At 49.3% G+C, this 24,562-nt stretch overlaps 1 protein-coding gene and 1 non-coding gene across 9 annotated transcripts; one reads left to right on the plus strand and one right to left on the minus strand.

Annotated features, from left to right (window-relative positions):
• Nucleotides 1-862: 862 nt before the first annotated feature.
• On the minus strand, nucleotides 863-974 carry LOC132512415 (U6 spliceosomal RNA). The gene has a single exon (XR_009538145.1). It is a non-coding gene; the product is annotated as a U6 spliceosomal RNA (small nuclear RNA).
• Nucleotides 975-2,174: 1,200 nt separating this feature from the next.
• Nucleotides 2,175-23,726, plus strand: LIG3 (DNA ligase 3). 8 transcript variants are annotated; one of them, XM_060135518.1, is made up of 21 exons: nucleotides 2,175-2,273; nucleotides 3,160-3,216; nucleotides 4,583-5,133; nucleotides 7,085-7,228; nucleotides 9,531-9,728; nucleotides 10,396-10,547; nucleotides 11,235-11,401; nucleotides 11,498-11,575; nucleotides 12,046-12,214; nucleotides 13,777-13,932; nucleotides 15,631-15,762; nucleotides 16,144-16,223; nucleotides 17,185-17,272; nucleotides 17,949-18,026; nucleotides 18,313-18,436; nucleotides 19,045-19,187; nucleotides 19,526-19,600; nucleotides 20,048-20,194; nucleotides 20,723-20,930; nucleotides 21,335-21,423; nucleotides 22,540-23,726. In XM_060135518.1, the coding sequence occupies exons 3-21, from the start codon at nucleotides 4,587-4,589 to the stop codon at nucleotides 22,771-22,773; spliced, it is 3,009 nt and encodes a 1,002-aa protein (XP_059991501.1). In that variant the 5' UTR covers nucleotides 2,175-2,273; nucleotides 3,160-3,216; nucleotides 4,583-4,586; the 3' UTR covers nucleotides 22,774-23,726. The 8 variants fall into 8 exon arrangements, with proteins under 8 accessions (XP_059991501.1, XP_059991502.1, XP_059991504.1 ...); XM_060135519.1 differs by having other exon boundaries at nucleotides 2,183-2,273; nucleotides 3,164-3,216; XM_060135520.1 differs by lacking the exon at nucleotides 2,175-2,273 and adding an exon at nucleotides 2,421-2,800.
• Nucleotides 23,727-24,562: the final 836 nt, after the last annotated feature.

Consider the following 24,562-nt stretch of genomic DNA (forward strand, 5'->3'; position numbering starts at 1 on the left):
GAAAAGACAGATGCAGTCAAGGTGACTTTCAAAACACCATAGTAAATGCAGTGACAGAGATTTTGTTCAGGATCACTCAACCGAGGGAGTTCGGATTTGAGCCTCCAGTGACCTTCCAACCCCAGACCTGTTCATGCTGCCGCACATCAAAGACACTGCCCACTTCAAGCAGTGGCCTCATTGCTGGCCTCAACCAACCAAACTTAATATATCCAAAATAAAATTCATCCTCATACCTCAAATACCTCCTCCTGCTCTCTCATTTTCTATTTCAGCTGATGGCACCATTATCTATCTGTTCATTCAAGTCATCTTCATTACATCTTTAGACAAAAGGTTACTTTCTCTAGAAGATAATTTAAAATCTAAATGCTGGGACTTCCCTGGTGGCGCAGTGGTTAAGAATCCGCCTGCCAGTGCAGGGGACAAGGGTTCGAGCCCTGGTCCGGGAAGATCCCACATGCCACAGAGCAACTAAGCCCATGCACCACAACTACTGAGCCAGGGCACCTAAAGCCTGTGCTCTGCAACGAGAAGCCACCCGCTCGCCACAACTAGAGAAAGCCCACGCGCAGCAACAAAGACCCAAAGCAGCCAAAAATAAATAAATAAATAAATTTTAAAAATAAAATAAGCTTATAAAAAAATCTAAATGCTTATCCAAAAATGCACCTTCCTCTCCACCCCAACTAACCAAGCTTGCTCAGGCCACTTTCATCTCTCACATGGGTTGTCACAAGAACCTTTTTCTTACCCAGTTTTATTGAGATATAATTGACATTCAGCACTGTGTAAGTTTAAGGTGTATGGCATAATGGTTTGATACAGATAAAATAAGAAGCAAAAAAGAAAAAATTTCCTTAAAAACATGAACCTCTTCACGAATTTGCATGTCATTCTTGTGCAGGAGAGCCATGCTAATCTCTGTATGGGTCCATTTTAGTTAAAGTTTTGCCCAAGCCAGCAATGAAAACCTTTTAATTGGTTCCCTTACTATTTCATAAGGCCCTTCAAAGCTCTCCATCCCCTACATAACAAAGCCCATGATCTTTTTCACATAGCAAAGAATTCCCTCCAGGGTGTGAGCTTTGCTTCTCTAACAATGCCCAGCTGTTTACCTTTCCTAGACCCTGAACAAGTTCTCTCACCTCCTCTGAGCCTGCAATTCTTTTGTACTTTGGTTGGTTGGTTGGTTTTTTTGGCCGGGTCCCAAGGCTTGGGGGATCTTAATTCCCCCATCAGGGACTGAACCGGCCCCACCACTGAAAGCGCCCAGTCCTAACCACTGGATCACCAGGTGTAAAAACAGCCATCCTAATGTCTCAAAAAGTTGACCTGAGGTTTAAAAGAAATATACTTTAAACAATACACAATCAAGGGTTCTCTGTACCCATTACTCCTTTATATATCTATCTAGTGCCCCTTTCCAATTAAATAACATTTATTGAATACTTACTATGTGCTAGGCACTTTGCGGGACACAAGACAATGGAAATACAGAAAAATAGATTGAATAACGCGACCTTTGCCTTACCCAAGCTCATCACAACATAGTTTCTCAACCAGTACCTTTAATAACTAGATAATCTCTAAAGTTAAGAGCAAATCACAGGGGCACTTCCCTGGTGGCGCAGTGGTTAAGAATCCGCCTGCCAATGCTAGGGGACACGGGTTCAAGCCCTCGTCCGGGAAGATCCCACATGCCGGCGAGCAACTAAGCCTGTGCACCACAACTACTGAACCTGCGCTCTAGAGCCTGTGAGCCACAACTGAGCCCGAGTGCCACAACTACTGAAGCCCATGCGCCTAGAACCCATGCTCCGCAACAAGAGAAGCCACCTCAATGAGAAGCCCGAGCACGGCAACTAAGAGTAGTCCCCACTCACCGCAACTAGAGAACGCCCACGTGCAGCAACAACCCAACACGGCCAAAAATAATAAATTTAAAAAACAAAGAGCAAATCACGGTGTCCCCACCGTTCCTTCAGGCGCCGCCTCATCCCAGCATCTGGGCTTTCTCCTGATGGGTAAACACCTCCGCCACGCCCCAATACAGAGTCTTAGGCCTCTCCCGGGGAACCTGACTACCGCCCACGTGGCAGGCGCGGGGCGGGGACTTGAGGCGCCTCTGGAGCCAGGACCTCTGCGCCTGCGCGCTGCGGCCAGTGCAAGGACCCGGATTTAAAGAGACAGACGTTACAACCTTGGTGGCTGCGCGCGGCCTGTGGGTGCCTGGCCCTAGGCCTGAGGTGGAGCCGGAGCCGGGAAGGCAGGTGAAGGACGGCGCGGCCGGGCTGGGCGGGGGGGAGAAAGGCAGCCCGGGCTCCGAGGCTGGGGCGGCTGGGAGCCAGCCTCCTGACCTCCTCCTCCGCCCGCCCGGGGAGCCCCAGGGCACACCCTCCGTGACGTGGCGGCCCCCGGGTAGCTCCACCGGCCTGCGCCGAGGCAGGGTGCCCCCGGCTGCCGCAGGACTGCTCTGGCTGGATCTGCCCATCCGCCGCGCTGAAGTCGATGGGCTTCGGAGGGACCTCGGGAGCCTTTCTCTTCCCGCCGCGTCCGGGCTGTGTCCTGGAGGCTCCTCCTGCCCGAATCGAGGGATTCGCTTCCCCGTCCCCTCCCGGTGTCCCCGCTGTTCGCCCCGGGCAGTAGTAGCCCGTGCCCACTCCCGAAAGCGTCGCGGGGAGGCCCTCCGGCAAAAGCTGTCGCGGGGCTTTCACTTCCCGGCCCGGTTGCGTTCAGGCCTCAGTGGTTTCCTTTTCGGCTCCCTTTGATGAAATGCTGAGCGGCGGCTCTGGGGACTGTGAGCCAGGCGGGGTTCCTCACAGCGGCTTTGTGCCTTGTGGCCCAGCGCCTCCTGGGCCCTGCGGAGGGTCGGGCGCTGCGAGGGAGGTCCTCTCTTGTCGGCTCCTGTGGTCCCGGCGGGGGGGCGGGGGGAGGGGGCGGGAGGGGAGGGCTTCGTTACTCGCCCTCCAAGGAAGGTGGTGAACCTTGTTCTGAGCGCCTCTTACGGGCCTACCGTGCTTTCCCGTACCTCACCTTTGTGGTTCCTCAACTTCTGGGGGTTATAGAGACCTTTGTGAGTTTCCTGAAAATCATGACTGTCTGTCCCCCCACAAAATGTACAATGCTGAATGTGCACCTTTTTGTATACATTTTCAGGGAGTTCAGAGCCTCCCCCCCATGGACTTATTTTAATTTTCCCAGCCATCCCGTGAGGTAGGTATTATTTTCTCTGTCTTAGAAATAAGAAAACAGACTCAGGGGAATTAAAGGAAATTCTCAAAGATAACATAGTCCTTGAACTGTATGGTCACACTTGTGCTCCCGTCTCGATTCCCAGTTACCTGCTGTCCTCTGCATCATGTTGCAGTACAGTAAGTAAAGCCTGCTTTCCATTATCACCCAATAGCAATTTCACTACAAAGGTGGGTGCAGGCTGAAAACAATGTCCAGTCTGTTTAAAGTTGGAACTGCGAGGATACTTCAGAAAATATGGATATAAGAAGGTGGGGGATGCCATGTGGATATGATACCTGTTTCCATTCGGGTTGATTGATCAGTTCCTCTGATTCTTGCTGTTTCAGCTACTTCAGCATTTCCCAATTCAAGCTGCTGAATTATAACCAGGCTAGTTTCACATAGGGAGCTTCAGCTTAAAGGATAACTGCTTCATTGATTTTGAGGGCTTTATTCTTGTGACAACTCTTTGAGTCAGGTACTATTATTATCCACATTTTACAGTTGAGGAAATTGAGGAACTGAGAGGTTAAGTAACCTACCAAGGTCATACACCCAATGAGCTAGGATTTGAAACCAGGCAGTCTGGTTTTAGGCTCCATTTAATTGCCTCTCAAAATAGGGCTTCTGATTAAATCGCACATCTATATAGTGGCTTAATTATTTTCTGAGGACGGCATATATTTTATATTTCACATTAAAAACTTTATGAACATAATGTAGTGGGTTTTGTTTTGTTTTGTTTGCCGCATCACACAACTTGTGGGATCTCAGTTCCTCAGCCAGGGTTTGAACCCTGGCCACTGCAGTAAACGTGCAGAGTCCTAACCACTAGACCACCAGGGAACTCTCAATGTAATTTTTCTTGATGATTAAAAAGAAACTTTAGGGTCTTATTATTCTTAAGGCTCACCATCCATTTTAAAGATTAGGGGCTGCTGGTGGCCTGAGAGAAGGTTTTGTGTTATTTGGAGTCTCTTGATTGTGATTTACTAGATACACATGTATACATTAGATAATTGAACATCCTTTTGCAAACTGAATTTTCCTGTATTGGAACTCTGAATCAAGTAGGCAATAAATCTTTCATACCTGGTCTTCCCTGGTGGTCCAGTGGTTAAGACTCTGAGCTTCCACTTTAGGGGGTGCAGGTCCGATCCTGGATGGGGGAACTAAGATCCCATGTGCTGTGCTGCACAGCCGGAAGAAAAAAAAAAATCTTTCATACTTTGGGAAATGTTTGATTGGTCAGCATGGATTGTGTTAGGATGTCTGCCTTTGAGGGAATTAGAAGCCTACCTCCTCGTTTATAACTCACTTTTCTGCCTCTCACCCTTTCATGCAGCTGTATGACTTTGGCTTTTAAGATCCTCTTACCACCAACTCTCCGTGCGCTCAGCCAAAAAGAACTGTGCCTATTCCGAGAACAACATCACTGGCCTGACATAAGACAGTTCAGCCGGTGGTCGGAAACAGTTCTTCATGGACACCACCTCCTCCAGAGAAGAAAGCCTGTTGTGTCATTCCAGGAAAGCAATCTAAGACCACGTGCCACCTGCCTTGTTTTCTTGCCAGGGTCGCATGTGGGAGTCTGCAGTGGCCCCTGTGAGATGGCAGAGCAACGGTTCTGTGTGGACTATGCCAAGCGTGGCACAGCCGGCTGCAAAAAATGCAAGGAAAAGATTGTAAAGGGGGTGTGCCGAATCGGCAAAGTGGTGCCCAATCCCTTTTCAGAGTCAGGGGGCGATATGAAAGAGTGGTACCACATTAAGTGCATGTTTGAGAAACTGGAGCGGGCCCGGGCCACCACAAAAAAAATTGAGGACCTCACAGAGCTGGAAGGCTGGGAAGAGCTGGAAGATAATGAGAAAGAACAGATAATCCAGCACATTGCAGGTGGGATGGAGAATACTGCTTTCTCATCTTATTGGTGCTGAGAAGAAAAGGGATGAGAGTAGAGCCCAATTTCTTTCTTCCTGTTTGTCTTTCTGTCTTTGTTTTAATTTTTGGTTCAGAAATAACTTCAAACTCACAGAAGAGTTGCAAGAATAAAAATAATACAAAGAATGCTCATATTCACCTTTTTTTTTTTTTTTTTGGCCACACCACGTGGCTTGTGGGATCTTAGTTCCCCAACCACAGATTGAACCCGGGTCCTCAGCAGTGAGAGCGCAGAATCCTAACCGCTGGACCACTGGGGAATTCCCTCAGATTTACCTATTGTTAACATTTTGCTCTCACATGTGTGCGCTCTCACACTCTCTCTTACTCTCACCTTCCACACACACTTTTTTTTTCCTGAACCATTTGAGCATACGTTATGGCTCTTTGCTTTTAAATACTTCAATGTGTATATCTTAAGAATAAGGATATCTTGACCATAATACACCTATCAACCAGTAAATTTATCATGATATGATACTTTAATCCACCATCTGTATTCTAGTTTTGTCAGTTGATCAGATAATTTACAGCTTTTCTCTCCCTTCAGTATGGAATCCTAATCTAAGATCGGGTATTTCATTTAGTTGTCATTTCTGGCCTCCTTTAATCTGGAACATTGCCATGGTCTTTTTCTTTTATGACATTGACATTTTTGAAGAATAGAGTACCTACCACTACACCCTTTTATCCATCAACTTATTATCTGTATGAACTCATAGATTACTACTTTTTCCTGGTGGCTTATAATTGTACTGTATTAATTTGGTACTAAATTGTCCCATATTTGGCCAGTTGAGAGCCCCTTTAAGCTAGTTTCTGTCCTCAATGCCCAAATCACATTTTTAAAAACGTTTTAAAGTACTTCCTTATTCTCTGGCATAACAGTATGCTTGCTCTTAGGCCTACCTTTTATGTATCCTATCTTATCCCTGGAATCAGCCATTTCTCTGGAGTCCTTATTCCTGTTAGTGGGGAAATGGCATAAGAGACCAAAATCTAGATGTTCCATGTCCTGGGTGCCATGAGGTGTCCTTGCTTTTAAGCCCTTTCAGCAGACAGAACTAGAAAATATATGTTCGTGTGTACACAAAAACATATATACAGATATATATGTGCACATACGTGCATATTCACATGTATGCATATTTTAGAAATCTTATACTGATACTTACAAATCCAATTTGTACTTCCTGACCTTCAGTGTCTTCATCTATAAAGTAATATTCATATCTTCTATTAAGTTTAGTTCTGGTCACTGTAGGAGTACTCTAAAATGGGCATCTATCTTTGTTCTTTGAGAGGAAAAGAGATTTCTGGGAGAGAAAACTACTCATACATTTTTTTCTCAAGCTCCCCTCCTGCCCTGCCTGGCCTTAGCCATTGGCCTCAGCCTTTGACCCATCTCATTCAGAGGAAGAAAAACATGAGGTAGAAGTAAACTGTCAGCTCAAATAACTCAGCAGCTGGAAGGTTTTTCCTACTTATACCAAATCAACATGCTCTGTTTATCCATCTTCATTTTGCTTTCTTGGTTATCTATAAATTGGGGCTAATTCCATAAGCTGAGGTCGCCACATTTTATCTGTTGAGACGTGATTTCTGATTTCCTCCAAATAATCTGGAGATTATTATATGTGGGATAAGGGGTGGACAGTGTCGATGAAAATTTAAGTTACTAATGAAAATAAAGAGTAACTGAGTCTTTTGTCCCCAGGACACCCTCTCCCTAATAACCTATTACTACCTCCACTTTAGAAGACCAGCCAGCCAGTAGTCAGCATTGGGTTAATACCATGGTAGTAACTTACCTAGCCAGGCTGTAAGAGCAGTTGATAGATTCTTTAGAAGCTTTCTCAGGGATCTTTCACTGAAGGATATTTTCCCTTCTTTTGGGGTCCTACAGATCTGTCTTCCAAGGCAGCAAACACACCAAAGAAGAAAGCTGTTGTCCAGGCTAAGTTGACAGCCACTGGCCAGGTGACATCTCCAGTGAAAGGTGCCTCATTTGTCACCAATACCAATCCCCGGAAATTTTCTGGCTTTTCAGGTAAGATAGATCAGCGTTACCTGAGCTGTTACAGTCCTCCTTTTAATTTGGTATCCTATTTGGGACTCTGGTTAAGAGTGAACATTCTGGGGGCTTCCCTGGTGGCGCAGTGGTTGAGAGTCCGCCTGCCGATGCAGGGGACACGGGTTCGTGCCCTGGTCTGGGAAGATCCCACATGCCGCGGAGCGGCTGAGCCTGTGAGCCATGGCCGCTGGGCCTGTGTGTCGAGCCTGTGCTCCACAACGGGAGAGGCCACAACAGTGAGAGGCCCGCATACCGCAAAAAAAAAAAAAGAGTGAACATTCTGTGCTATCTAGCCTCCTTAATACGGTGACCCTTGAACAACATGGGCATTAGGAGCTCCAAACCCTCTCTACACAGTTGAAAATTTATAGTCTACCCTCCTTATCCCATGTTTCTCCATATCCATTGTTCTACCATACCCTCAGTTTGCATCCATGGATTCAATCAACTGCAGATTGTATAGTACTTATTTGCTGTTGAAAAAAATCTGTGTGTAAGTGGACCCATGCAGTTCAAATCTGTGTTGTTGAAGGGTCAAATGTAATTTGCTTCCATCTGAGCAGAGAGGTAATGGCTAATGCTCATTGCCCCACTTGTATAGCATTTCTTTGTATATTTTAATCTCTGTTGCAGCAAAAAGATGTTTGTTTTGTCAAGACTTTTTCCCCTTGAAGTAGTTTACCTGGATCAGACATAACCTGCCCTTTACTTCCTTTTTTTTTGATAATGGAAGAATCTTGAGAAATTGCATGCCTAAACTTGCCCAAACTGGAGATGAAAGTAGAGAAGAAGGGAGATGTCCTGCATGGCCTTGTGTAGCAGATAGCGTTGGGCTGGGGGCTTTTACATACACGGTTTCATTTGTTTTTCATTAAACTTTGGGAAGTACTTGTATTAGGCCCATTTTATGAGTGAGAAAGCCAATGCTCCGCATCGTTATGGAGTTAGTATTTACACTGAAGTCTGTTTAACTCCAGCACCTGTGGTCTTTTACCCTACAACCTGTTACTTCTTTTATATGGAGACATTCTTGTGACTGCCTCAGCTAAAGAAAATAAAGTCAAAACACATGGGCTCAGAAGTTGTTTGAGGAGGTTGCTTCTATAATGAGTGAAAGAAGCCGGGACTTGAGGTCAGAAGACCTGGGTCCTGGTCTGAGCCTCTGTGGCGTCATCTGTGAAGTGGGAATGGCAACACCTGCCTTGATCCCACAGTGTCTCACAAGGAATAAAGGAGATAAAATTGCAAAAACAGTGTCTGACTCTGGGATTTTTTATTATTTTAAAACTCCGAGGTTTGCTTGGTTTTTGTCTAGTGGTAGGCCAAAGATAGAAATATGGAAGAGTCCAGGTGACAGTAAGGGCAGTGTGTTTCTGGAAGGGCCCTGGTTCTAGGGGGCGAATTTGGGAGAAATGGGGTGTTCTAGTTCTTACAAGCTGCTGAACAGTGACATTTTGGAGATTTTGTCCCCTAAAATCCTCTTTAGACTCCGGGTTAGAGATGAGGATAGATTTATAATTTACAGAGCCCAGGCAAGAAGACACTTATATCAGCAGACAGCTTGCTAATGGCTTTGCTGCAAGCTTGCAGAATGAAATTTACTTTGTAAATGGTCACAAGGAGGTAAAAGAGGATCAACTCAAAAGAGTTGTACAGTTATTTGGGGTGTCTGGAGGAAAGACCTACTTTTTGTTTTTATGATAAGAAAGAAAAGAAAGTGGTGTGGGGTTGGGTGGGAGTGGCAAGGAGCTGGGAATGTCTTCTCTCCTCTGGCCTTGGTCTCCTCATCAATAAGAAGAGATTAAACTAGATAATTTTTAAGTCTTCTTCCAGTTCTGACAATCTGCAGTAGCAATGGTTTCAGATTGACTAACGAGTCCCCTGATTTCTTCCCCCTTTCTGATCCCAACTTTTCTGGGTTCAGCTTTGCAAGTGCTCTGAGATCGTCCTGACCACTCTTGGCAGGAAAACGGCCCTTATTCTTCTGTGAAGCAATCATATAAAGGGATGCACATCAGCGGGTCTTCTGCTTCAGTGTGAGGCTGTCGTTTCTTTACTATTAACAGCTGTGAGATTTGGGGAGATCACTTGACCTCTCCTTTTTTACCCATAAAATGGGTATAATATCTACGCCCAAAGGGCTCGTTTTGGGGGATTAAGTGAAGCTACATATGTATAGAGCACCAGCAGAGTGTCTATTAGTTTCCCTTTCTTCCTTCTCAGCAAGGCAAAATGAAACATCTATGCTGTCTGTCTTCTCTTTTCCTCTTCCCAACAGCGAAGCCCAACAACTCTGGGGAAGCCCACTCAATACCTACCCCTAAGACAAGTCTGTCCTCAAGCAAATGTGACCCTAAGCACAAGGATTGTCTGCTACGTGAGTTTCGGAAGTTGTGTGCCATGGTGGCTGAAAATCCTAGCTACAACACGAAGACCCAGATCATCCAGGACTTCCTTCAGAAAGGCTCAGCAGGAGGTGGGGCCTCGAGCATCCTGGATGGGCTTCTTCTCTAAAGAACTCAGAGTCGTGGCCGCTTCATGGACATGTGAACTGTACAGTTGCACGGGGCCTCACGCTTGGTTTAATGCTCTGCTATTGCCATCTTGAAATTCTTAACACTTTTGAACAAAGAGCCCACATTTTCATTTTGTACTGGGCCCCACGAAGTGTGTAGCCAGTGCTGCTCCAAACATGTGGCATCTTTCTTCCTCCCTTATTCTGCCCCCCAGGAGGCCAGAAGAACCTATCCCATTTGACCAAGAGGAAAATTCACTATCCTGCATGTTTGATTAGGTTTTTATGAACCACTTGCACAGCTTGGGGATAGAATCTTCCAACTGTGTTTCTTTCATTCATCTAACAAATGATCATTGAGCTTCTGTAATGTGCTCATCACTGGGGACACTACAGTGAAAGACATGGCTCTGCCATGCAGGAGTTCATCCAGGGGCTAGAAGGGAGGCACACCACCAGCCACCCAACGCCACGGCCTTTGCTGCCATAGTGAAATGCACACCCTACCCTGTGGTCCCGTCACGGCAAGGGCAGCAATGTAGACATCTCTTTTGGTTCCTTCAGGTTATGTATTTATTTGTTTAAGCTCCATTTCTCAAGAAGGGTTTCTTTCTTCTGTCTCCTACAGATGGTTTCCACGGTGACGTGTACCTAACAGTGAAGCTGCTGCTGCCGGGTGTTATTAAGAGTGTTTACAACTTGAATGATAAGCAGATTGTGAAGCTTTTCAGCCGCATTTTTAACTGCAACTCAGATGATATGGCACGAGACCTAGAGCAGGTCAGAGGAAGGGGAGGGTAGGTGGATTCCAGGTGGGGTTCTGCCTAGCCAAGCACCCGTACCCTCTTTTTTCTGGCGGAGCACATACTGTTTTAGGAAACTGAAACCCACTTGAGCAAGCTTTCATTATGAGAGGAGCTGAATGGGAGGCTACAGCTGTTAGTTTCACAAGGTTCTGAGGACTGAACTTATACTGCTGCTGCACCCGAGAGGCCTAGACCTCGAGGGGCTGGATCTGAGACTTCCCACTATCTCTCCAGGGGCTCTTATTCTAGACCCTGGTTTCTGGCTTTTTTTCCCCTATAACTTGGGCTTACCATTCAGTTTTGGTTTGTTCATGACTCCAGCTGTGGCACAGTGGAAAGTTTCTATCCAAACATCCCCATTATCTGATGACCATATCTGTCTCTTAGTTCAGATTCTAACAGGCCTGAAATTGGCTTGGCCCTGGATTAGTTCCTGCATCACTTCTCAGCTAAGGCAGGTGGCCAGATCCTGTGGTGGATGGAGGTACCCTTTCCATGAGCTGTGGGTGGGACAGATTCTTAAGAAGTGAGGTCAATATGTGTGAGTTGGGGATAGGAGCGGTGATTGAAATCTCTGATTCACCCTTTAGTCCTGGGGACTCAGGGGTTACACTTGGCCACTCTGGGGTTGCTGCAGTGGCATTTTGGTTTTTGGAGACAGGGTGACGTGTCAGAGACAATCAGAGTCTTCTTTGAGCAGAGCAAGTCTTTCCCCCCAGCTGCCAAGAGCCTTCTTACCATCCAGGAGGTGGATGAATTCCTCCTGCGGCTCTCCAAGCTCACCAAGGAGGACGAGCAGCAACAGGCCCTGCAGGACATCGCCTCCAGGTGGGGATGGGCCTGGGGGATGGAATCACTAGGGAAGGAAGGTTTGGGAGTGCAGAGCTTTTCAAAGACCAAGTTGAATGTGCCTCATCCCTCTAGGTGTACAGCCAATGACCTTAAGTGCATCATCAGGTTGATCAAACATGATCTGAAGATGAACTCAGGTGCAAAACATGTGTAAGTACCGGGTGCTTTGATAGTTGAAGCTGCCCACTTTCTTTGTTGTCAGCTGGTGTCAGGACTTTGGAGCCCTGATTTGGTTTTGAATCCTGATTCTCCCTTCTTCCTTCCTGTGGGACCCATCACTTGACCTAGCTCAGCCTCCATTTTCTCATACGTTAAATGGAGATAACAGTACCTTTTCACAGAGTTATTACAATCAAACATATGGAATATGTTCAATAATTATGGTATGAGTTGCTTGCCCATTCCAGCCCCCTCTTTGCTGGCAGCATCCATGTAGCACAGTATCTCAAAAGAGCTGAGTTTTCCAAGAGCTTTTTCTCCTGTGAAAGTCTTTAGGCAATAGAACATAACTCCTTCCCCATATATTGGGAGCCCTCCTCTCTCTGAGGACAGACTGCTATCCAAAGCATTAAGGTCAAAGGCAGTGGTTTTTGTTTCCTTGCTCCTGTTGGCCTTGGCAGGTTAGATGCCCTAGACCCTAATGCCTATGAAGCCTTCAAAGCCTCGCGCAACCTGCACGATGTGGTGGAGCGGGTCCTCCGCAATGAGCAGGAGGTGAAGAAGGAGCCAGGCCGGAAACGAGCTCTGAGTGTCCAGGCCTCACTGATGACCCCGGTGCAGCCCATGCTGGTAAGGACGCTGCTCTGGCCCTGCTTTCTACTCCTATCCAAGGTTACTGTCCTTACCCGTGAGATCTGATAGGTAGGGTACGATGTTGACAGCCTGTGCAAGTTGGCTGGAGGAGTTTGGGGAAGGAAGAGTAGAGATGCAGAGGTTGTTTCTCATGGAAGAGTAAAGGCAGAGGAGGAGATGGCGTGACCTGGTGGAAAGGCCTGAGATCTAGGCCCGGCTCGGCCATCAGCAAGCTGTAGAATCTTAGGTGAGTTCCTTAGCCTCTCTTGGTCCTTAGTTTTCTTATGGGAATGAAGTCTGAAGCGTCTACCTAGAGCAGTTCACCTGTCATCTTTCCTGAAGTCAGGTGGATGTATGAAGTAACTCCTGTTTCTGTGACCTGCCTCAGAGTAGCTCTGAGAATTGGTGACAGAGCCAGGCTTCCTATGCCAGGGTAACTTGGGTCTCCTTTTTTTCTGGAAAGAGAGGAAGCTTAAGGAATGAAGACCAGCTCTTCTTGGGCCTCTGCTCATTTCATGAGAAATGAGATTTCCTTTCTGGCATGGGTTTTCTTATGCATCAGGACTGTCCACATCTGCTGCCATGCCTGCTGTGAGAGCCTTTGCATTGTTTCAGTGGGGTGCGCTGCTTTGTATGAAATGGTCTTGTGTGTTTTACTGAAGTCTTGGTCTAGGGTTCTGTGTTTGGGACAGGGAAGTATTCTGTGGGACAGCCAGCACCAAAATAGTGAAATCTCCACTTGAGGGACCGGTCCCCTCCATTATGGCCTTTCTGACTTTTGTAAGAATTCTATCTGGAGTCTCTTCTACAGCCTGTCATTTGAAGAGTGGCATGGGTTATACAGCTTACTGGTTAACCACCCAGGCTTTGGAGTTGGGCCTAGATTCACATCTCATTTCTGCCCTTTACTAGCTATGTAACCAAAAATGGGCATTTAACCTCTGTGAACTTCAGCTTTTTCATTCATAAAGCGAAAACAACAATATTTATGGCATAAGATACAACATTGAGGATGAAATGAAATTTTGTGTATGATCTGACACATAGAAATACCTCCAAGATGATAGTCATTGTTGTTTGAGTCAGGACAGCACAGGTATGTCAATAAGCACTCCTGTGTCATGTCCTGTCCTAGGGATTCCTGATCACCGCCATCCTGCCAGCCTCACTGTCACCTGCATACTTTAATCTTACCTCTGCGTACCCCCTGTGCTGAGATAACTGTGTGTTCAGTAATAAGCCAGAGGCCCTACAAGACCCTAAATTATTATTGAGAAAAAAATCAAATGCTGTTTCAGTGGAATTGTATTTGCTCTACAATGGATTGCATTCATATATTCCTCAAAATGCAAGCTCCTGTGTCAATTTCGGTGGTGCTTTTATTGTTGGAATATGACACTGCCCAGCCTTTTCCATTCCCATCACCTCTTCGGCAGCCTGCCCTAGGGGTATGCTCTGGCTGTTGGTCCCTGGGACCTGGGCTCTGGGCTGTCCTTGCTGAGCAGCCCCTCTTGGAAGAGCACCTGTAAGTCTCCAGGCTTTTCTTTCCCTACCTCAAGGCCGAGGCCTGCAAGTCCATCGAGTACGCGATGAAGAAGTGTCCGAATGGCATGTTCTCTGAGATCAAGTATGATGGGGAGCGAGTCCAGGTGCATAAGAACGGGGACCACTTCAGCTACTTCAGCCGCAGTCTCAAGCCAGTCCTGCCGCACAAGGTACAGGTCCCTTCCTTTCCACTGGGACTCTTTCACTTCCTGCCTCTAAGAATCTCTAAGCCAATGTTCCATAGCCATTCCAGCTCTGGTGTAAAATAGGGTCTATTTTGTATTTGTTGAATGAAAGAATGAATGCATGTATTCCGTTTTGGACTCTTCCAATAATGAGGGGCTGCTCAGTAGGGACAGCCAAAGAGCGCAGGCGGGTCAGTCAGCACAGAGCCTGTGGGCAATGATGCCAGCTGTGATGCTGGGACAGCGAGCCCCTAGCTAAGTCATGGCTCAGGTACAAAGGGCCAATGGGCTGTCATTCATTAATTTGTTCAACAAATATTTATCAAGTGTTTAGTATATTCTGGTTGCTGTTTAGGTAGTGGGCATCCAGCATTTAAAAAAAAAAAAAAGAGTGGAAGTTCTGCCCCTCCAGAAGCTTACGTTCAGATGTAAACATAATCCCACAAGGATTTCTGGGAGCCCAGAATCCTGCCCTCAATCAGAGGGCATTGAGAACCTCACCCCTCAGCCCTTCTTAGCTCCCGGGGCCTCTGGGAGCTTTTGGGGGTGTCCAGGGAAAAGCAGTGGAAACATCTGGCTCCAGTAGCTGGAGGGTAGGTAAACCTCTTGTTCTTGTTCCCCCTTCTGAAGTCTTAGCTCAGACTTCGCTTCTCAGAGCCCCAGGAGAGGAGACGTGGTATGGGGCTCTCATCTTTACCTCAGCCTCCCCCGCCTGCTAGAGCACTGGGCAATCAGACCGTTTGGTTTGGGTGTTCTGGAAAGCTGAGCACAACCTCCCCGTGAGCATTAGTGTGGGCTCACTTGCTCCGTAGGGAGGGCTCACAGTCAAACTGCTGAGGAACAGCTCCTGGTGAGCTTGTTCTAGGGACACCTCCTGCTTCTTAGGAAGGCATTTGAGCACAGCTTTCCAGACTGGGAGCCGTTTCTCTGCTCTCCCTTACCAGAGTTTCATTCATCCCTCTCTCCCTTTTGCTTTGGTTCATGAAGGGCTGGATCCCGGATGGAAGCAGAGTGGGATGGATGTGCAGGCCTTTCCTGTACCCCCTCCAAGCTTCTGAGGCAGTGATGGCCTAAGTGCCCTGCCCAGGGGAGGACTGGACCACAGTAATGCTCCCTGGATTGCCTTCGTGGCCTTACTCGGCAAGGGCCACCATGGGTTACAGTGGGACCTCTTCCTGTAGGACTGTAAACACTAAGGCTCTGCCTTTCATAGGAAAAAAATCCAATTCCAAACATCCTTTTCTTCCTCATTCTGAAGATGGCTATGGGTTCAGAGCTCCCACTCAGAGAAGAAGCTCCTCACATTTCATTGCTCCTCCTGAGGGGATTCATTTCTTCCCTTCCATCTTTTTTCCAACTGGTCCGTTCTCCTGCACAAATCTCTGCCTGCCCACCTTCCCTCCCTCCATTCCATGTTTGTCTGCCCCCCACCCTCATTTTCACTCTCAGTTTCTTCCTTTTTCCTGCAAATTCTCCTCTGCAGCCAATAGAAAATGACCTCAACATGGGCTGACCTCTTCCTGGGTCTGGGCAGAGGTCCCGAAACATAGCTGATTCTTCTTGTCTAGGTGGCTGCCGAGGCCTAGGTCTATTCTGCACATTAGCTCGACTTGCACATGTTGGTGTTCTGTGTTCCTTCTGGGGCCTGACTCCCTCCCTGACTCCCTCCCCTTCTGCCTCCAGGTGGCCCACTTTAAGGACTACATCCCCCAGGCTTTCCCCGGGGGCCACAGCATGATCTTGGACTCTGAGGTGCTCCTGATCGACAACAAGAAAGGCAAACCACTGCCCTTTGGGACTCTGGGAGTGCACAAGGTACTGGCTCAGGGCCAGATGTGCAAGAGTGAGTGTGTGCACATGTGTGTGCTGTCAGTCTGAATGGAGAGGAATGTATCACTTACTTAGGATCAAGCTTATCTTCATCTCTGAACTGGTTCTGAATTTAGCCCTGAGTTTAAATGTGTTTTTGTGTTTTGCATAAAAAAAGAGCTAGTAGTGGCAACTAACTTATAATTGGGTCAGTCTCTATTCAGGACCATCTGTCAAGTGCCCTTATGGCCCAGGGACTTCACAGCACAAATAGGCCTTTTGTATCAGATGCTTCAGAGGGTCTCTGGAAGTGGACTGGTACTCCCCATTTTTCATGCCCTCTTATTTTTGTCCCTTATGTACCTACTACCTCATTTTCCCTTACAGAAAGCTGCCTTCCAGGATGCTAATGTCTGCCTGTTTGTTTTTGATTGTATCTACTTCAATGATGTCAGCTTGATGGATAGGTGAGGAATCTATTTTTGATTCCTGGGTGGGGAGGTGAGGGCTTCAGATTGGACAGGAGGGAGGAGAAGTGGCTGGAGCTGGTGCCTCTTTGTGCCCAGGAGCTGCAGCGGGAGGGAGCTGAGAGCCAGCACAGTTGCTACACAGCTCCACATTCAATGTTACGAAGAGCTGATGTGTTGACCAGGTCTCGGCTCTGAATGCTTAAGTCACAGAGGAAACTCAACCACCCACAGCAAAATGGATTGTTGATGAGATACAGACTATGAGCACAGTAGGGTTTCAGTTTATCTTCAGCAGCACCTACGGGTACATGAGGCAGATAGTTTTCAGCTCAGAGGTTTTGTTTTTGGAAGAGCCCGACAACAGGAAGCTTGTGATTGTCGCTGTTCTGTGGCTGGGGCCTTCTTAGGGATAACTAGCAGTCTTGACTTAGCTGCATCCAGTTCTTGACCCTGAGAAACCGTTTTGGCCCCTTCCTCCCTTAGAGAGGCATCCCGGCCCCCACCCTCCACACCAGCCTTGAGCGTGGAAGGGGAAGGAGACAGAAGGGAGAAAGAACTGCGGGGGTAGGAGTTGGGGTTTGGGCTTCAGGTCCTGAGGCCTGTCAGCTTGCTCACCCAAGCACCAGCCCACCTGGGGCCTGGGGTGAAGCAGGGTGCAGAAAATGAGAGTCGGAGTTATTTTTCAAATGGGACCAGGAGTTATACAGTCTGTGTGGGATGATGAGGTAGAGACAGGAACTACAACAATTAAGTGGCTCTGTGCCATGGCCTATAACTGTCTGTCTTTGGTCCCAGTGGAGCCCTTGTCACCCTGGGCAGGCAGAACTGTTAGACATGAGGGCCCTAAGCCATGGCAAACCCTGAAGCTGAAGTTCATTGTTGTGCCCCTTCCCTCCTCGGAACTCCTCAAGGGGGTGGGAGGATCCTGGCCTGACCTCAGTTCTCCTGTCCCCCTCAGGCCTCTGTTTGAGCGGCGGAAGTTTCTTCACGATAACATGGTTGAAATTCCCAACCGGATCATGTTCTCAGAAATGAAGCAAGTCGCAGTGAGTGAATCCCACCCTAGGCAGTGTCCTAGTGGTTTGAAAGCAGGGCAGAGAGCCCCTTGGGTCAGATGTGACTGGGAGAATGAGTCTTAATTATTTTCTTATGAGGGAAGCTGATGAGTATACAGGCATACCTTGGAGATATTGTGGGTTTGGTTCTAGACAATAAAGCAGTATCACAATAAAATAAGTCATATGAATTTTTTGGTTTACCAGTGCATAGAAACATTATGTTAATACTATAGTTTATTAAGCGTGTAATAGCATTATGTCTAAAAAAACAATGTGCGTACATTAATTAAAAATACTAAAAAATGCTCACCATCTTCTGACAACACAGGGTTGCCACAACCTTCAGTTTGTAAAAAACACAGTATCTGCAGAGTGCAACAAAGCAAAGCACAGGAAGACAAGGTCTGCCTGTATTTGTCTACCAATCTCCACCTGGGAGGGCAGGGCATGAAGCATCCTTCCCAGGTGGGCTCCCAGTATCTCTGAGCTGCAGCAGCTCTCTGGTTGGTCGCTACTCTGCTAGCGCTTTTGTTCCTTCTATTCAAGTCAGGGTGTTTCCAGCAGACGCTTTGCTAGTGTGTGAAAAGGAACTCCCCTCTTCCTCACTCCCAGAGCCCTTCTCTGTTCTCATACCAACCTCAGCGTCTCTCCTGTTATCCCTCAGAAAGCTTCTGACTTGGCTGACATGATCAACCGGGTGATCCAAGAGGGGTTGGAAGGGCTGGTGCTGAAGGACATGAAGGTAAGACGGTCACATCCTTTGCTTTCTCCTGCAGAGCCCTCCCCTGAGCCTTTCCAGTCCTGGCCAGGAGGTGGCGGTGGTGGTCTGAGGTGTTTGGGGGTGAGTGCTGGGGGGTGTCTTTCCAGAGTTCTGGATCCTAGAGGATGGGTTTATGTATGTCTCCCTTAGTGCCTGGAGCAGAGCAGGCTGGGCACTGTGACAGATCCAGTATGTCGCGTAAAGAGGTAAAAAGCCCACCCTCATAGAATGTCCATTCTAGTTTGTGGTCTCTCTTGCTTCCCCTCAGGGTACATATGAGCCTGGAAAGCGTCATTGGCTGAAAGTGAAGAAGGACTATTTGAACGAGGGGGCCATGGCTGACACAGCTGACCTGGTGGTGCTTGGGGCCTTCTATGGGCAAGGGAGCAAAGGTCAGGGTGGCCTCTGGCCCCTGGGATGGTACTTCTTTGAAAGGTACCACTCAAGGAATAGGCAGGCCTTTTTGCTGGCTTGGTCTGCTACCGTGGCCAGTCATGATTTCCAAAGCTCTGGGATTAGGGGCCCCAACCTCACCCATGCTACGTCAGGCAGGGACATTGAGAGCTGCGGACCTGATAAGGGAGAGATCAGGCAAGAGTACCCTGTGCTAGCCTGGCACAAAGAAGCTCACCACCAACTATTTCTTCAGGGACTGGCAGCTTTCTCCTCAGGGAAAATCTCCATTTCCTGACTGGAGAGGAAGCTGGGATCTGAAGAACTAGTACTGGTAGGCATCTTTCTGTGTGCCAGGCTCTATTCAATTCCTTTTACTCCACCAGAGCCCAACATTAGGTGTAATTATCCCTAATTCACTGAAGAGCAAATTGAGACTCAAAAAGGTTAAACTTACACAGCTAGTAAGGGGTAGATCCAGGAGGTGATCTCTGGCACTCTGATGCCAAGGCCTGGGCCCTTTCCTCCAGCAGGCTGCCCCTCACAGGGCACGAGGGGGTGGCAGACATGCCCCCCCCAAAGTTTATTTAGTCCCTCCTCCGCACAGGTGGCATGATGTCCATCTTCCTCATGGGCTGCTATGACCCGAGTAGCCAGAAGTGGTGCACAGTCACCAAGTGTGCAGGAGGCCACGATGACGCGACGCTCGCCCGCCTACAGAAGGAACTGGACATGGTGAAGATCAGCAAGGTGAGGAGGGGACCTGGGGGCCCTGGCCTCTGGACTGGCAATCATTCCTGAGACAGGCAGTGTTATGGGGGCTGCAGGTATCATTTATCTGTTTCCACAGAAAAGAGAGCTGCTGCTTGGCCATAGGAGCAGTATTAGGCCCTTAAGTTCTTTGAGTACCTACCTTGTGGAAACTGGCCTGCATGCCCTTCAGGCCACACCATCTCTGGGCAGGGAGGATCCCAAGGGGTGAGGGTCAGCCTTTTGTGATAAGTCACCTGTTCTCACAAGCCCGTGACCAAGAAGGGGTTTAAGTCTCATTTTGGCAACAGCCCAGGACTGTACCTTTTCTCCTCTAGGATCCCAGCAAGATACCCAGCTGGCTGAAAGTCAATAAGATCTACTATCCTGACTTCATCGTTCCAGACCCTAAGGTATTAGTCCAGGGCCTGGGGTCCTCCAGCCCCAAAACTGAGCCTGTACATTCTCTAGTGCCCCAGAGACGTCACCTCGGCCTCACTGACAGTCCACCCAGGGTGGGGCTCTGGACTGTTTAGCCAAGTGACAGGCACAGGGATGACCAGTCAACGCTGAGGAGTCATCCTCAATAGAGAAAGGGACTGCCCATCCTCTAGGCACAGAGGGTCTGCTCTAGAAGTGACCTGGGCCCACCCCTTCCTGCACTGACAGAGAAACTGAGGCCCAGAGAAGAAACGAGACTACCCTAAGGTCACACAGCATCAGCAGCAACAGTGGGACTTGAATTCATCTCCTTCCTGTTAGCCACTGCTTTTTTGACTTTAACTTGTTCTGTATTGCTTTTAACTGGTGGGGAGGTGTTTTCTACTTAACCAGGGAGTGACCTGACTTACTCCTGACAGAAAGCTGCGGTGTGGGAGATCACAGGGGCTGAATTCTCGAAATCTGAGGCACACACAGCTGATGGGATCTCCATCCGTTTCCCTCGCTGCACCCGAATCCGTGATGATAAGGACTGGAAGTCTGCCACTAACCTCCCCCAACTCAAGGTGCCACCTCCTGGGCTGTGTGTGTGTCCTGTACCCCATTGTCCCAGCCTTGGAACCGAGGGCACGTGGCCTCCTGCGTCCTCTGTCTTCTCCTTTCCCTGCTGCACTGACATGGGCAAGGAAGGCAGTTATCAGAAAGGGAGACCAAGCCGTGGCAGGGCCAGGAGCAGCAGCACTGGGCCTCCACCCACATCTCCCGCTAGAGAGCCCTACCTTCACCGGGCCCCGTGGGCAGCCCTGGGTCCCGGTGAAGGAGAGCTCCTGGCTCACGGCTTCCTGTGGAGGACCTGGCCCCAGGCTGCAGTCTCTACGTTGCAGAAAAGAACTGGGGAACAGAACAGTGATCTGTGCTGATTACTCCAGAAACAGGGCCAGAGCTAGAAAAGTACCAAGGAAGCCAGCCACTTTTCCCTGTTATGTGTCTGTTTCCCCTCATTGTTCCTCAGTCACCTAAAACGTACCACACAGACTGCCTGAGGCCAGTGGCTGGGAAGGGAGTGATATACCAACATTCTCTCCCCTCCTCAGGAACTGTACCAGCTCTCCAAGGAGCGGGCGGCTTTCACCATAGTGGCTGGAGATGAGGGGAACTCCACTACAGGGGGCAGCAGCGGAGAGAACGAGGGCATCTCAGGGCCAGCTGTGTCTCACGAGGCCCCGAGAACCTCCCCCAAGCAGCCCTCCACCAGTGCCAAGAAGGCAGGAGGGAAGCTGAGTAGCTCCAACAGCAAAGGCGGTAAGGAGAAGGGTAGGGGCTGGGGTGATGAAGAATGGACACGAGGGCAGAGACCAAGGACAAGGACCCAGTCTCACACTCCAGCCCTGAGGTCATGGATTCTCTGTCCACTGCAGCTGACGTTGGCTGCATTCCTGCTGTGTGTCCACCCATGGGCCAGAAATTGTTCTGCTGGGCATCCTCCTGCTCTGTAAATATGAATGACAGGACCCCGGGAGAGCCCCTCAGAGCCGGGGATAAGCCACCTCTGAGCTAAAGGCTCAGCGTACAGCCCTTACTTCCTGTCTCACCCACGGTCACAGCAGAGGAAGGGCCCAGCCCTTCTCTGTACCCCCCTGACTTCAGGGACCATTATCTGCTCCCCTGCCCTCTTCTTGGTTCTCATCCTGAGCTCTCTCCTGCAGGCAACAAGCTGGCTGCAAAGCATTCCCCTGTGAAAGTGGGAGAGAAGCGGAAGGCTCCTGATGAGACCCCATGCCAAGCAAAGGTGAGGGTAAGAAGAGCAGTGCCCTCCGGGGGGTGGGGAGCCTTGTGTGCCCAACCCTCTGCACTTGGACTCTGAGAGACAAGCGAAGGTGTTATCAGGACTAACTGCCAACCCCTGCCCTCCTGCATCTGCTCCTGGCCGCGGGCTGGGCTGGCAGTGCTGCGGCTCCACCCTGTGCCCTCTTGTTGCCTTGCAGAGGCGGCCGGCCAGCAAGCAGAGAGGAAGGAGCGCTGTGCCAGCAGGCAGGCGATAGAGCAGCCAGCCCAGCCGAGAGGCTGCAGGGACCCAGCCGGCTGCCGGCCCCAAGTCACAATTGACATTAAAGGGGAGAAAGCCCAGTCTGGGTGTGGGAGTGCAGTAGTGTGAGTTTGTGAACAGGGCCAGCCAGCGAGGAGCGGGAGAGGGCACTGGCTTGGTGACCGTCTTCTTCCCTCTCGTACTCCCTTGTTAGTCTTTGGTTTGACAGCAGCTATTGAGCGTCTACTGAGGCCAGTGACTCGGTTCAGCCCTGGGGGAGCTGATGCCCCGAAGGGCAGATAAAGAACTCGACATCTGGTCACTACACGGTGATTGTGCCACCCCAGCCCAGGAGTCAGCACAGAGGTCTGGGAACTCAGGCCCTGAACCCAGTCCCCAGAGCACCTATACGACCTTTCCGTCTTTTCCCTGCCTGAAGCCTGGAGTCCGCATGCAGTCACGAGCCGGGCTCCTGGTCCCTTGGTCAGCTAGTGCACACACAGTGGACTGCTTGATCAAGCAGCATCGCTGCGTCTGAGCGCCACTGGCCCTGCCCACCAGCCCCTGGATGGTTCTTGGAGACGCGTACTTTCCAAGTCCCCAGTGTAGGGACCCATCTCCTCGCCCTTCTCTTCCTCTAGGCAAGGATGGAAGGGCGTGTCAGTCCTATGTAATCTGGAGTGGCTGGAGGATCGGGGTTTTAATGCCTTTACCTTTCCTCCAGTAAACTCTTTCCCCTCGTGTCCTGACCGCTAGGCTCCCTGTCTCTGGCTTTTGTTCTAACCTCTCCCTCCTCGCTGGTCTCCGCTCCCTGGGCGGAGAGCCATCTGCCCCAGCACAGTCCAGCCCTGCTCCGGGCCTGCCCTGACCACAGTGCATTTGCAGGTGCTGCTGGACATCTTCACCGGGGTGCGGCTCTACCTGCCGCCCTCCACGCCAGACTTCAGCCGTCTCCGACGCTACTTTGTGGCATTCGATGGGGACCTGGCGCAGGAATTTGACGTGGCCTCAGCCACACATGTGCTGGGTAGTAGGGACAAGAACCCTGAGGCCCAGCAGGTGTCCCCGGAGTGGATCTGGGCCTGTATCCGGAAACGGAGACTGGTAGCTCCCTGCTAGGACTGCTGCCTGCCCTCGCCCTCTGGCTGTGCTCTCCCCACTGCACTACTCCTGGACAGGGCAGGCAGGCACAGGACAGAACCTGGGGGAACAGGCTTTCTTCTCCAAGCTGTGCATCTTCCAGAACCCACCAACCATGCATGGTCTCTTCCAGACTGGTTAGTTGCTGTGGGTACCACCAGTGAAGTCAGTTTCTCCTGCTTACATACGTCTTTCAGATCTGGGTGCTGGTTTTGACCTCTTTTTTTTTTCTTTAAAAAGCAGCTTTTAAAAAAACAAAAACAAAAAAGCCAGGAACTATCTTGGAGTTATGTATGTCCTTCCCCCGACACCCCCAATAATTCTCCTAGTGATTAAGGAGTGAAGGGAAGGCCGGCTGTTGAAGCTCTGTCCACAGAGCCCGTCCTGGCGGCAGTCTTTTCTCCCTTACCTGCCCCTTCTACTTCCAGGCTCATTTTAAAGTTGTATTTAAAAGAAAGACTGTCCCCAGAAATGCTTATAATTGGCAAAACTTGTATTCAGCCTGGCCGCCAGGAATGAAGTCTCACTTGAAAGAAAACAAAATGGGCTTTGTCTTTGTGCTCTCCTATTACAGTGTGTGGGCCCCTGTGTGAAGGGAGGGAACCATGATCAGGTAGGAAGGAAAGGGAGGTTGTTTGGGCTACTCCTCGGGGGGATAAAGGGCTCCAGGAGGATCTGCCTCCCCCAAATCTGGAAACAAGTGGAGCGGCTGGGCCCGTGAGCCATGGCCGCTGAGCCTGCGCGTCCAGAGCCTGTGCTCGGCAACGGGAGAGGCCACGACAGTGAGAGGCCCGCGTACCGCAAAAACAAAAAAAAGACTGCTCTTTAAAGACCCACCTGAGGACAAATCTACACAGCCTGCTTAGAAAGAATGGCTCCTGCACCGCCTGAGGCTGATTTATTTGAATAAAAGGGAAACAATTTAGCATGGACGAGTGCCGTTCAATAGAACTTTTTATGGCATTGGAAGCACCCTGTAAATCTCCATTGGCCAACATGAATCAGCCATATTCTGAGCATGTGAAATGTGCTAACAAAACTGAGGAAGGGAACTTTTCATTTTCGTTCAAGTAGTCAACGTGAGGCTAGTGCTAGTGACTACCACCTTGGGCAGTGCAGGTGTAGACAGACATAGTTTGAATCAAGCCCTGAAACTTAATAGCCCTAACCCTCCAGGAATGGGGACAGGAACTGCACCTAAATCACAGGGTTGCTGTGAAGAGTAAGTGACCTCAGGAGGCCTTAGGTAAAGCACTTAGCACAGAGCCTGGCACGTAGTGATCTAGAGTTGGGAAGATCAGCACTGGTGTGCATGTCCAGACCCTGCCCAGGAGACTGGGGCCTGGCCTCTGACTTCAGAACCCTGTCAGACCACCTCCATAGCCTCGCACCTGTGCGGTGCAGCCCACTCTGGTCTGAGTGCAGGCTCATCATGTCACCATCTGGTTTTAAACTGACTTCCAACTAGTTCTGCTGACTTCTGAGGGTCCATTCTGTTTTTTCTTATCAACAGATTGGCAGGCTTGTTTGTCCAGCCCTTGTGAGTGAGGCTAATGTGACTCAGTCTCTGGAGCATACCCGAGCATGAGTCTGAGTCTGGGCCACCACCTTGCCCCGGCCCTCCTCCAGTGTGCTCAGCTGAGGTCACACTCTGCTGGGAGGCCAACTCCAACCTGATTGACCGGGATTTCCAGCTGCTGCTGAAAATGTGTTGGGAGGAAGGGCAGGAGGGGGTGGTGCCCTGACTCTAGGCCAGGACGTTTGGTGT

This window comes from Lagenorhynchus albirostris, chromosome 20 (assembly GCF_949774975.1).
Source record: "Lagenorhynchus albirostris chromosome 20, mLagAlb1.1, whole genome shotgun sequence".
Taxonomy (NCBI): Eukaryota; Metazoa; Chordata; class Mammalia; order Artiodactyla; family Delphinidae; genus Lagenorhynchus; species Lagenorhynchus albirostris.